The sequence below is a fragment of the Salmo salar genome, chromosome ssa29 (assembly GCF_905237065.1).
Source record: "Salmo salar chromosome ssa29, Ssal_v3.1, whole genome shotgun sequence".
Taxonomy (NCBI): domain Eukaryota; kingdom Metazoa; phylum Chordata; class Actinopteri; order Salmoniformes; family Salmonidae; genus Salmo; species Salmo salar.
In genome coordinates, this window is record NC_059470.1 from 17,216,065 (window position 1) to 17,229,201 (window position 13,137).

Genomic DNA, 13,137 nt, shown 5'->3' on the forward strand with positions numbered 1-13,137 from the left:
AGAACATCGGTCTGTTTTTAACCGGTTCTCTCCTATTCTAGGTTACAGATGGTGATCTTGTCCTTCTCTATTTTTTGTAGTTCTATGCTGTTTTCATAATGAGTGTTTAAGTCTCCCACATGTATGCTGCCTACCAGATTTGGCTTCTTTTTCCCAGATATCTTGAGTTAGTGTGTGTGTGTGTGTGTGTGTGACTGTCTATCCGTGTGTGTGTCCGTCCATCCTACTAGGTGGAGGAGGCTAAGATCCAGATCGGAGACCCAGAGTTGAGGAAGCTGTTGGGTCTGACCACGGCTGACCTGCGTTTCGCCGACTACCTGGTCAAACACGTCACGGAGAACCGCGAGGACATCTTTCTGGACGGGACAGGCTGGGAGGGAGGGGACGAATGGATTAGGGCCCAGTTTGGACTTTACGTCCATTCTCTCCTGTCCTCTACCTTACAAGAAGGTAGGACACTTATAGCTTGGGATGCGTTTTTTTTCTTCTCATGAATGGGAACACCTTCCTCTAGTCCTACTACTATTTCCATGTGGTATCACTTCCTGCTCACATCGCTGAACTTGACTATACTACTCCTAGTCATTTGTCTCAGATGATTTCAACAGCTAAATGCTCTTTTGTTTGTGTGTGCGTGTGTGTGCGTGTGTGTGCGTGTGTGCGTGCGTGTGCGTGTGTGTGCGTGTGTGTGTGTGTGTCCAGACAATGAGAAGTTGCTAGCGGACTGGGGCGCGCCCTTCATCTCAGCCTGGAGGATCACACACAACTACAGAGTGTGGTTCAGCAACAAACACCCAGCCATGGCCAAGATCACCCCAGGGTAAGATGGCACCCTATTCCCTGCACTACTTTTGACCCGGGCCCGTAAGGATCAAAGGTAGTGCAATATATAGGGGGGTGGTTGGATCGGCCATCGTCGGTGTCTTGCAAATGATGTTGCTACACTTTCTCAATTATTTACAAAAAATGTACTTCTGATGTAAAATGACTTGTGTTATTTCTTCTTTGTCAGCCATCCATTCCAAGGGCAGTACAGTGCTGCTGATCTGAAGTTAAGATTCTCACAGTGAGTACTTCATTCTTCATTGAAATCTATTGATTACCCGTATACATACAGTATCAGTAATATAGGCTATATCCCGTGTGTATTTACTCTAAATCAGTTAAATGACAGTACCACGAAAACATACAGATGACTGCCCCCCGGTGGTGAGTTTAGAAGGGTTTCTGTGCCAGGTAGAATTTAGTCTGTGGGTCAGCATATAGGGAGACTTACAATTGGTTTTGCTCAACTCCTGCGTCCTCTCTCCTCCGTCCTGCCTCGCCTCCTTTTGGGAAAGGTCGAAGGTAATCATGAACAAAAATGCGCTTGTATGAAATGACTCTCCTTCCCCCATTGGGCAAATGTTTACAGGGGTGGAATCCCAAAATAAATGTGTCAAGTGATAATAAACAAACAAATAAAGTTAGTTGTGCAATACATTTTATAGATAAAAGGAAAATGTATCCTATCGTTTTTAAACGTGCGTACCAACCGTTGATTCAAAGAGGGCGTGGCTGATTAACAAAACACTCCTGCTCTTGCCGCCAGGAGGAGGCCGTTGTGCATCCTTGGCCCAAGTAGGTCATCGAGGACGGAAGCATACTCTTCGGTTCACCGACTAACGAATTGACACTCCTCAACCACTTATCTGTTTCCGGGTCGCGGAGGAGAGGAGGACGGAAGGAGTCGAGGAGAGGACAGACTTTTGCCTAAATGAGAATCTCCCATTGTTATTTTTTTATTAAACCTTTATTTAACTAGGCAAGTCAGTTATGTGATAGAGAATCTATTTTTTGCCAAGACATGCAAATCCAAGTCAAGTCTTTGAGGGTGAGAGTTTGAGTCAAGTTGTATTATTGAGGACCAACAGGTAGAAATCAGGCTAAATGGATGAAAACCAATGTTATAGGTAACTTTGAATATGTTTGCCCTTAGTTTACAGCAGAACACCTGCAGTAAAATTGTATATTTTTTCCCGTTTAGAGGTTAATAGACTCAAAATACAATCTTGGTATAACTTCTATTCTGAGCAAAGTGGGGAAATGAATCCCAAACCAAGTTGGAAGGCTCCAAGATGACACTATGGGGTCATTCCTTATGTATTGGCCATAGTCTAAACTGGGATAAAGGAACGAGAGGCCCAAACATGGTATCTTGCTGCTTCCCGGTGATTTATTCTATACAACATTTCTACTCAGTCTGTATGATAATTTTTTTGCCCAGCATCCGTAGTCTCAAATTTAGGATGTGCATATCGCCCTCCCTTCCTCCATATTCTTAACTCCTTAGTCATTGTCTGTAGTTATGTTATAATTATATAACCTAGTGCCTTCAGAAAGTATTCACACCTCTTGACTTTTTCCACATTTTGTTGTGTTACAGCCTGAATTTAAAATGGATTGAATTGAGATTTGTCACTGGTCTACACACAATACCCCATAACGTCAAAGTGGAATTATGTTTTTTGACATTTTTACAAGTTAATAAAAAGCTGAAATGTCATCAGTCTAAGTATTCTGCACCTTTATTATGGCAAGCCTAAATAAGAAGTAAAAATGTGTTTAACAAGTCACATAATCAGTTGCACGGACTCACTCTGGGTGCAATAATAGTGTTTAAACATAATATTTGAATGACTACCTCATCTCTGTACCCACACATACAATTATCTGTAAGGTCCCTCAGTCGAGCAGTGATTTTAAAACACAGATTCAACCAGAAAGACCAGGGAGGTTTTCCAATGCCTCACAAAGAAGGGCACCTATTGTGTAGATTATAAAACATTTTTAAAAAGCAGACATTGAAAATCCCTTTGAGCATGGTGAAGTTATTCATAACACTTTGAATGGTGTATCAATACACCCAGTCACTACAAAGATACAGACGTCCTTCCTAACTCAGTTACCGGAGAGGAAGGAAACCGCTCAGGAATTTCACCATGAGACAAGTGGTGACTTTAAAACCGCTTTCTCCTGTCACAGCCATTTAAAACTGAGGTACGATCAACAATATTGTAGTTACTCTACAATACTAACCTAATTGACAGAGTCAAAAGAAGGAAGCCTGTACAGAATAAAAATATTCCAAAACAGGTATCCTGTTTGCAACAAGGCACTAAAGCAATACTGCCAAAAATTTGGCTAGGCAATTCACTTTTTACAGTTTTGACATTTCTTTGTTGTAGTTTTTACCCCTTTTTTCTCCCTAATTTTGTGATATCCAATTGTTAGTTAGTCTTGCCCCATCACTGCAACTCCCATACAGACTCGGGAGAGGCGAAGCCATGCGTTCTCCGGAACATGACCCTACCAAGCCGCACTGCTTCTTGACTCGCTGCTCGCTTACCCCGGAAACCAACCACACCAATGTGTCGGAGGAAACACCGTCCAGCTGCCGACCAAAGTCAGCATGCATGCGCCCGTCCCGCCACAAGGAGCCATTAGAGCACGATGGGACAAGGACATCCTGGCCGGCCAAACCTTCCCCTAACACGGACAACACTGAACCAATTGTGCACCGCCTCACAGGTCTCCCGGTTGCGGCCGGCTGCGACACAGCCTGGGATCGAATCCGGGTCTGTAGTGACTCCTCTAGCACTGCGATGCAGTGCCTTAGACCGCTGTGTCACTTTGGAGGCCTAGCAATTCAATAAAAAGCAGAAATACCATATTTACATACATTTTCAGACCCTTTGCTATGAGACTCGAAATTGAGCTCAGGTGCATCCTGTTTCCATTGATCATCCTTGAGCTGTTTATACAACTTGATTGGAGTCCACCTGTGGTAAATTCAATTGATTGGTCATGATTTGGAAAGGCACACACCTGTCTATATAAGGTCCCACAGTTGACAGTGCATGTCAGAGGAAGAACCAAGCCATGAGGTCAAAGGAATTGTCCGTAGAGCTCCGAGACAGGATTGTGTCGAGGCACAGATCTGGAGAAGGGTACCAAAACGTTTCTGCAGCATTGAAGGTCCCCAAGAACACAGTGGCTTCCATCATTCTTAGTTGGAAGAAGTTTGAAACCACCAAGTAACTGAGCAATCAGGGGAGAAGGGCTTTGTTTAGGGAGGTGAACAAGAATCCTGTGGAGCTGGGAGAACTTCCAGAAAGACAACCATGTGTGCAGCACTCCACCAATCAGGCCTTTATGGTAGAGTGTCCAGACGGAAATTGGAGTTTGCCGAAAGGCACCTAAAGGACTCTGCCCATGAGAAATAAGATTCTCTGGTCTGATGAAACCAAGATTGAACTATTTGGCCTGTATGCCAAGCATCACGATCTGAAGGAAACCTGGATGTTTTTCAGCTGCAGGGACTGGGAGACTAGTCAGGATCGAGGGAAAGATTAACGGCGCAAAGTACAGGGAGATCCTTGATAAAACCCTTCCAATAGGACAACGACCCTAAGCACACAGCCAAGACAACGCAGGAGTGGCTTTGGGACAAGTCTCTGAATGTCCTTGTGGCCCAGCCAGAGCCCGGATTTGAACCCGATCGAACATCTCTAGAGAGACCTGAAAATAGCTGTGCAGCAATGCTTCCCATCCAACCTGACAGAGCATTTGTGGATCTGCAAAGAAGAATGTAAGAAACTCCCCAAATACAGGTGTGCAAAGCTTGTAGCGTCATACCTAAGAAGACTCCAGCCTCTAATCGCTGCTAAAGGTGCTTCAACAAGTACTGGGTAAAGGGTCTGAATGCTTATGTGATATTTCAGCTTTTTTTTATTTTTTATTAATTTGCTTAACTTTCTAAAAACCGTTTTTTGCTTTGTCATTATAGGGTATTGTGTGTAGATTGAGGGAGAAAAAAGGTTTTAATCCATTTTAGAATAAGGCTGTAACGCAAGAAAATGTGGAAAAAGTAAAGAGGTCTGAATACTTTCCGAATACAGTGTACGTTGTTGCAAATCCAATACAACACATTACTGAGTACCACACTCCATATTTTCAAGCATACTGATGGCTGCATCATGTTATGGGTATGCTTGTAATCGTTAAAGACTGGTGAGCTTTGCAGAATAAAAAAAATAGAATGGAACTAAGCACAGGCAAAATCCTAGAGGAAAACCTGGTTCAGTTTGCTTTCCACCAGACACTGGGAAATTAATTCACCTTTCAGCAGGACAGTAACCTAAATCACAAGGCCAAATCTACACTGGAGTTGCTTACCAAGAGGACAGTGAATGTTGCTGAGTGGCCGAGTTACACTTTTTACTTAAATCTACTTAAAACTCTACGGCAAGACCTGAAAATCGTTGTCTAGCAATGATTAACAACCAATTTGACAGAGCTTGAAGAATTTTGAAAATAATAATGGAATAATGTTGCACAATCCAGGTGTTCAAAGCTCTGAGAAAGACTCACAGCTGTAATCGCTGCCAAAGGTGCTTTTACAAAGTATTGACTCGGGTGTGAATATTTATGTGAATTTGATATTTCTGTATTTCATTTGCAATACATTTTATAAAAAATGTTTAAAAACATGTTTTCAATTTGTCATTATGGGGTATTGTGTGTAGATTGATAAGATAATTTTTTTATGTCATCCATTTTGAATTCAGGCTATAACACAACAAAATGTGGAAGTCGAGGGGTATGAATACTTTCTGAAGGCACTAGTTGCTATGTTTCACTGCAGTCACACTATTTCATAGAGTACTAAGCTACTAATTGCTGTTCCCTGCTTGTGATGGTAATAAAGACAGACACCAGGTATCTACATTAATGATGAGAGAGGTTCATTCTCAAAAACCCTTGCTGGCTGTCTTCGGGGGGTTACGTTACAGAAAGTGCAGAGGAAATGTGATCCCGCCGTACGCTGACTGTCCCAGGTCCTTATCGCCAACCCTGCCTCTAAGGTTACATTCCATACTCCTCCCAAATGGCACCCTACTCCCTAAATAGTGCACATGAGGAATAGGATGCCATTTGGGACACCGGCTACGTGTCTTCATCCAGAACTTCTCTATTGATAGCTTTATGGTGAGAACATGGGGAGATCTACTTGCTGGTACTATATGGGTTCTCTCTCTTTCCCCTCCGCTATTCAGCGACATGCACGACCCCTGTGAACTCTGACGTAATGGCAAACAAACAGACAGACTGGGGCGCTGTTGAAAGTCCTCCTGAACTCCTCTGAGCGGTGGAGCGAGAGTGACAAACTCTCAGAGCAGAAAATTACTTCAGAAACTCTTCTGGTCAGAACTAAGTGAACTGTATAAATGTATATTTGATGTACGTTACAGAAGCTTCGTAACGATGAGTATCAGCTCAGTTAAAATGCAACACGTTTATGTATTAGGTTCTCTGTGGTCCCGGCTGTGTACACATTTCACCGTAAGGTCCACACCTGTTGTATTCCACGCATGTGACAAATAAAGTTTGATTTGATAGTGTAACTCACACAATGAAGCGGTTGCATATATAGGCCAACTTTCCAAAGGAATGGAAAAGCATACCTTTTGTACGGTGAATTTTCCATAGGACTCTGGTCAAAAGTAGGGCACTATATAGGGAATAGCGTGCCATTTGGCATGTAGTCAAGGTGCTGAAGGGGAGTATGGGTGTTACACCCCCTGCATGGTAATCTCTGGATATAGCAGGCTGGATGTAGAGTCAGAGGCTTGCGTCCCAGATGGCTCCATATTCCCTATAAAGTGCACTACTTTTAACCAGGCCCCTAGGCGTGCGCTATGTAGGGAATATGGGACTCACCCGTCGGACAGGGAATTTGGCAGTTGGCCATGTAAGCTCTTAAGGAATAAATGAAACTCATTTCCTGCTTCATTCACTTTGTATAAGAGTAGCCTGGGTTCCTTTCTACACAGGAACACTGTGGTATTCAGCATGTCTCACGATCTGTCTCTGTGTGTGACTCTACTTCCCCCCCCCACTGTGACTGTCTTATGTGAAAGAGTCAGGTGTTTAATGACATTTGTGAAGCTTCCCTCTCGTCACTGACAGATGGACAAAATAAAACAGTGGGTACTGTTCAGTACGGCAAAACGTACCAAAACATTTTTAACAGTTCTTATAGTACCATCCCATTTCATTCTGTTTCGAAACATCTCATCCCATAGTGAATTTTCGTGTGCCCTAATTGGTCAGTGGAGCCGTCAGTCATCAGGGCCCCCCAGTCCAGACCCTGTCCACCAGTCAGCCAGCTTGTTTCCCTCATCACTCAATGACAGTGGAACTCTCTTTCTCTCTCCGTCTTTCCCTCTCTTACCCTCTTTCCTCTCTCCCTGCATCAATAAACATGGTGTCTAGTGTGGGTAGGGGTGTAAGGGCTTTGTATTCAGGTCTTTGGGCAGGCTAGAAGGGTGGTCAACAAAGAGCGGGAGAAACGGAGTTATTTTCTTTCCTCTTGGTCCTGTCACTCAGTCTCACCTCACACAATGACCAGTCTTTGTCCTAACCAGGTCCTAGCTGGCTTCTTTCCTCATCCCCCTCTGTATTTTACACTCTCTCTCTGAAAAAGAGAAAACAAATCTGCTTGACGTCCTGGTGAGAGAGAGTGGTGAATATTGCGTCTGTATTATACTGTTAGGTTCATCACAGCTCTCCTATTCATCTGTCGTTATCTCTTGTTGCCAACAACGAGCGCTCCACTCATAGAGAGACAGAGATGTGCTTTTGAAAACAAAGCCACGTGACTGCATGACTTTGTGCCGGCCCTGCAGCAAGCAGAGCGGGGTCCATGGCTGGCTGCCGACCATCGCCGTGCCAACAGACGGTTGCGTCTCAAATGGCACCCTATTCCCTATACAGTGCAGTACATTTGACCAGGGGCCATAGGGTTATGTAGGGAATAGGGTGCCATTTGGGACATAAATGGGGATCTGTTTTATTGTGAGCGGGCTGGGCTGGACCTACATGGCTGTTTATTTGGGTCAGGCAGTGAGGGTTGGGCCTGTCTGTGTGGTCGGGTCGGTGTCCGAGCTCTGACACTGGATTGGTGTCACTCTGTCACCCAGGCTCCTAGCAACCACCACTGGAGGCTATGAGAGAGGTGAATGGGGTCTGGTGTCCTGTCCCGTGTGCAACAGCCACAAGGCTGTGGTTTGTCACTGACGTTCACAGTCTGTGGTGCTGCAGAGACTGGGACAGAGATGGGGTGTCTCCCAAATGCCACCCTGTTCCCTACATGGTGGACTACGCAAGCACATGCACTCACATACCCACACCGTACACACACAGATACACTATATATACAAAAGTATGTGGACACCCCTTCAAGTTAGTGGATTCGGCTATTTCAGCCACACCCGTTGCTGACAGGTGTATAAAATCGTGCACACAGCCACGCAATCTCCACAGAGAAACAAGAAACATAGGCAGTCGAATGGCCTTACTGAAGAGCTTAGTGACTTTCAACGTGGCACCGACATAGGATGCCACCTTTCCAACAAGTCAGTAAGTCAAATGTCTGCCCTGCTGGAGCTGCACCGGTCAACTGTAAGTGCTGTTATTGTGAAGTGGTCCTTGGTTGCAACACTCACTACCGAGTGCCAAACTGCCTCTGGAAGCAACGTCAGCACAACAGCTGTTCGTCAGGAGCATTTGTTCTGCGCGGCCGCGTTCAGCTTAGAGGGAACATCGGTCTCTTGTTTTGAAAAACCAAACTGATTTGAGCATTAAGGCCTGCAGTGTGAACAAGGCTTCAGTACAGAAGTCCATTCTCTGCAGCTGTACTGTGACTGTATTCTGTACATAGTGTACTGTGACTGTATCCTGTACGTAGTGTACTGTGACTGTATCCTGTACGTAGTGTACTGTGACTGTATCCTGTACGTAGTGTACTGTGACTATCCTGTACGTAGTGTACTGTGACTATCCTGTACGTAGTGTACTGTGACTGTATCCTGTACGTAGTGTACTGTGACTGTATCCTGTACGTAGTGTACTGTGACTGTATCCTGTACGTAGTGTACTGTGACTATCCTGTACGTAGTGTACTGTGACTGTATCCTGTACGTAGTGTACTGTGACTGTATCCTGTACGTAGTGTACTGTGACTATCCTGTACGCAGTGTACTGTGACTGTATCCTGTACGCAGTGTACTGTGACTGTATCCTGTACGCAGTGTACTGTGACTGTATCATGTACGCAGTGTACTGTGACTGTATCCTGTACGCAGTGTACTGTGACTGTATCCTGTACGTAGTGTACTGTGACTGTATCATGTACGCAGTGTACTGTGACTGTATCCTGTACGCAGTGTACTGTGACTGTATCCTGTACGCAGTGTACTGTGACTGTATCCTCTATGTAGTGTACTGTGACTGTATCCTGTACGTAGTGTACTGTGACTGTATCCTGTACGTAGTGTACTGTGACTGTATCCTGTACGCAGTGTACTGTGACTGTATCCTGTACGCAGTGTACTGTGACTGTATCCTGTACGCAGTGTACTGTGACTGTATCCTGTACGCAGTGTACTGTGACTATCCTGTACGCAGTGTACTGTGACTATCCTGTACGCAGTGTACTGTGACTATCCTGTACGCAGTGTACTGTGACTATCCTGTACGCAGTGTACTGTGACTGTATCCTGTACGCAGTGTACTGTGACTGTATCCTGTACGCAGTGTACTGTGACTGTATCCTGTACGCAGTGTACTGTGACTGTATCCTGTACTGTGACTGTATCCTGTACTGTGACTGTATCCTGTACGCAGTGTACTGTATCCTGTACGCAGTGTACTGTATCCTGTACGCAGTGTACTGTATCCTGTACGCAGTGTACTGTATCCTGTACGCAGTGTACTGTATCCTGTACGCAGTGTACTGTGACTGTATCCTGTACGCAGTGTACTGTGACTGTATCCTGTACGCAGTGTACTGTGACTGTATCCTGTACAGTATGTAGTGTAGGAGTCACGGGACACCACAGCTGAATTCTAAATAGACCCCTAGTCCCTAGATCTGAGAGGATTGGATAGGTCTAAGCAATATAGCGAAAAACTTCTACCTAGCCAATCAGAAGGCAAGGTGAAGCTAGATATTGCAGTAATGCTATCTATCCTCTTGTCACCGAGGTTAGTAAGAAGAGAACGCTTATATCTATCCAATCATTTGACCAGGACTACTGACCCTCTTGGGACTGTAATGTGTGTGTTGACATCTGGGTGATTTTTTAAAAAGAGACCGCCAGGCTGGATTTATTTGTGTGTATGTTGTGAAATGTACCCAGGACAAGAAGTGGACTCTCTCTGCTGCTCTAGTCTCAGGTTGGATTGGTTTGGACCACCGGTGACAGTAACACTCTCTCTACTTCCGCAGAGTTATTCAGTACTATAACAGGCTGTAGCAACATTTTAGTTGAGAAATGTGTCACTGCTACCCAGGGTTTATTTCTGGGTGCAACATGGTTGGTCGTGACTGAATAGCCCTTTTTTTTCTATTCTCTCGCTGAATTTCAGCTCGGTGCAGAACAGCGAACGGGGGAAGAAAATTGGAGCAGCTGTGATCACCACCAGTCGGAGTGTCGTGCAGACCGGGAAGGCAGTAGGTGAGACCGATAAACAGTCAGTCTCTCTAACCAACCTTTTCCCCAGACTCAAATTAAGCCACCTGTGAAGGATTTGTAGTCCAGGAAACTGGCCTTCAAAAATAGTCAACACACTGCTAACTAACATTCACTCCCGGATGGCTTTGTTTTCATCAATTAATTTATAAGAAATGTATTGTTCAGTACAGAACTTTATATCTTATCCACAATGCCTCCTGTCTCCATCCTCCAGGTCAGTCGGTGGGTGGAGTGTTAACCAGTGCTAAGTCAGCCATGTCGTCCTGGTTCTCTACGTTGGCCCAGCCTGCTATTTTAGCCACTCCAGCAGCCTCCCCTGAGCCTCAATCACCTACAGAGGCCAAGCCTTGACCACCTACCTGCTGCCTGCCTCCTAACCTAACCTTAGCCTCTGTCACAGGCTTTAGCCAACATGAGTTAAGCCGAGGATACCCTAACCTAACCCCCTCCAACAGTCCTTCCCTGAGTCTCTCGATTCATCTTTCCTTGATTCCCTGCATCCTTTCTCCTGAGCTCCTTCTCAAACCCTATTGGAGAAGGTCAGAGGGGAGGGATCTTGGACAGTGTCCTCCAATACGGTTGAGAAGGAGGCAAGGAGACAGGATGCGACGTGACACACTCCTCCTATTCCTCCTCTCCCCCTTTCTTTCAGAACCAGTTAGTTACAGAAGGAACTGGGGTCAGGTGGGCAGGATAGGTTGATTTTTGCGTGTTTGGGGAAAGGTTTTATTTTAGGAAGGATTTGTTTCAGGCCTCTGATGGGATACCACAACACAGCAGAGGGATTCAGGTCTTTGTCGTAAATGATACTCTATTCCCTATGTCGTTCACAACTTTTGACCAGGGCCCATAGAGTACTGGTGGTAAGTAGTGCACTAGGAATAGATACCATTTAGGACGCAACCCTGGTCTGCAGTACCCTTTCCCCTCCATCCCCAGGTTACAACTGCTCCAGCATGGAGGACAGACCGTCAGGGGCAGATGAGAGGAATAGCCACTTGTGCTAAACAGACGGACAGAAACATCCTCAGAGCCCATGCTCAGAGCCTCAGACACTTCAGATTTCAGTGTGTTTTTCTCTGTGTGGTGGAAGACCTTTTGTGTTTTATCCATTGCCAGTGTTTTGCTCGAACTGTATTCCAACAAGGTGTATACTGTATATACTGACAGTGTGAAACCAGTGCACCGCTGGCTGGAAGCTGTGTTACTGTAAATGAGTAAGATGCTGGGTCAGAGCAAGTTATTCTCAGTTTACTGGACAGGACAGACATCCTATGGCCGTGTCCCAAATGGAACCCGATACCACAGTGCACTACTTTTGACCGGTCCCTGGTCAAAATTAGTGCACTATAAAGAGAAGAGGGTGCCATTTGGAACACATTCTGTTTGTCATTCCTTCAGGTTAAGAAAACTACTTATCTTTTTCCTCATTATGTCCGCACTATACATGTAATAGTGAACTTTTATAAAGATGGTTGGAGTATGGGATAAAACTAATTCATTAGTTGTATATAGTTTGTTGGACTTGTACATAAATAAGTGATTTCCCTGTCTCGACACGACTGGAACCAATCTCTCTCTACTGTGCATCTGAAATGGCACCCTATTCCCTATATAGGGCACTACTTTTGACTAAGGCCCTTTAAACCTATTCCCTAGAAAGTGCACTACTAAAACTAGTGCTATACGTAGGGAATTGGTTGCACCTATACATAGGAAAGATTATATTTCTATGTACTCTCTTAGCCTATACTTGTTACAGTACTTTCTCCCAAACTGTTTGTATTGAAGTTGTTGGATTTAAGTTAGGCACAGATCCATATTTAGAAAATAAGTGTATATATATTGATCTTTGGAAGGCATGATCTTGGACTATCCACTAAAAGTTGGAATGAGAGTGCTGATCTAGGATCCCACCTGTCATATAACCTTAATTCCAATCTAAAAGGCCAAACTGATCCTAAATCAGCACTCGTACTCAGACATTTAGACATGGGCCCAGGTCCAGTTTTTAAACTCTAATGACGTCTTTGCCGGCTGTCTGAACTTTGGACCTTGATTTCCTGTCTTGACTTTTAAACTAAAAATCTGAGTCATTTGTTTTGACTGTATGCTTTATGTTGCTGTTGAACTCTGAAAATTACATTAAGTATGCAATTATATTTTTTTCATCTGACATGTAGTGTTTCGAAAATATGAATTGTGAAGTTAATTTATGCTGCATTAAATATGGAAAACAAAGTCCGCTCTTTACTGAAAAGACAGATGGAAATCTACTTTCTCAGCTTCTGTACTCAACAGCTGGAAATCAGCCTCATCTTTACTGCTTCTGTACCTTAAAGTGCTTCCCATAAGCTTACAGGAAAAGTACTTCTCTGTTAAAGAGAGCGAGATATTCATGGTCTGTTCATACTGTATGTAGGTCAGCCAAACAAAAGACCGTAGAGAGAGAGGGGGGGTGGTGTACCAGGACATGTGGTAGCAGGCGCAGGGTCTACTGGACAAAAACAGGCTGCAGCCATGTGCCTCAGTTCAATAACATCACACGCGAACCCAG

General features: G+C 44.5%; 1 protein-coding gene across 4 annotated transcripts in view; it reads left to right on the forward strand.

Annotated features, from left to right (window-relative positions):
- The window catches only part of avl9 (AVL9 homolog (S. cerevisiase)), a 32,611-nt gene extending 19,790 nt beyond the window's left edge, over nt 1–12,821 (forward strand). For 3 of the 4 annotated variants that reach the window (XM_014181189.2, XM_014181186.2, XM_045711052.1), the window contains exons 12-16: nt 231–450; nt 703–820; nt 1,013–1,066; nt 10,474–10,562; nt 10,795–12,821. In XM_014181189.2, the coding sequence (XP_014036664.1) occupies nt 231–450; nt 703–820; nt 1,013–1,066; nt 10,474–10,562; nt 10,795–10,931 (618 nt within the window). In that variant the 3' untranslated portion in view covers nt 10,932–12,821. Of the gene's footprint in view, nt 1–230; nt 451–702; nt 821–1,012; nt 1,067–1,591; nt 2,720–10,473; nt 10,563–10,794 lie in introns of those variants that run through there. The other variant, XM_045711053.1, reaches the window with a different exon arrangement.
- The last annotated feature ends 316 nt before the right edge of the window (nt 12,822–13,137 follow it).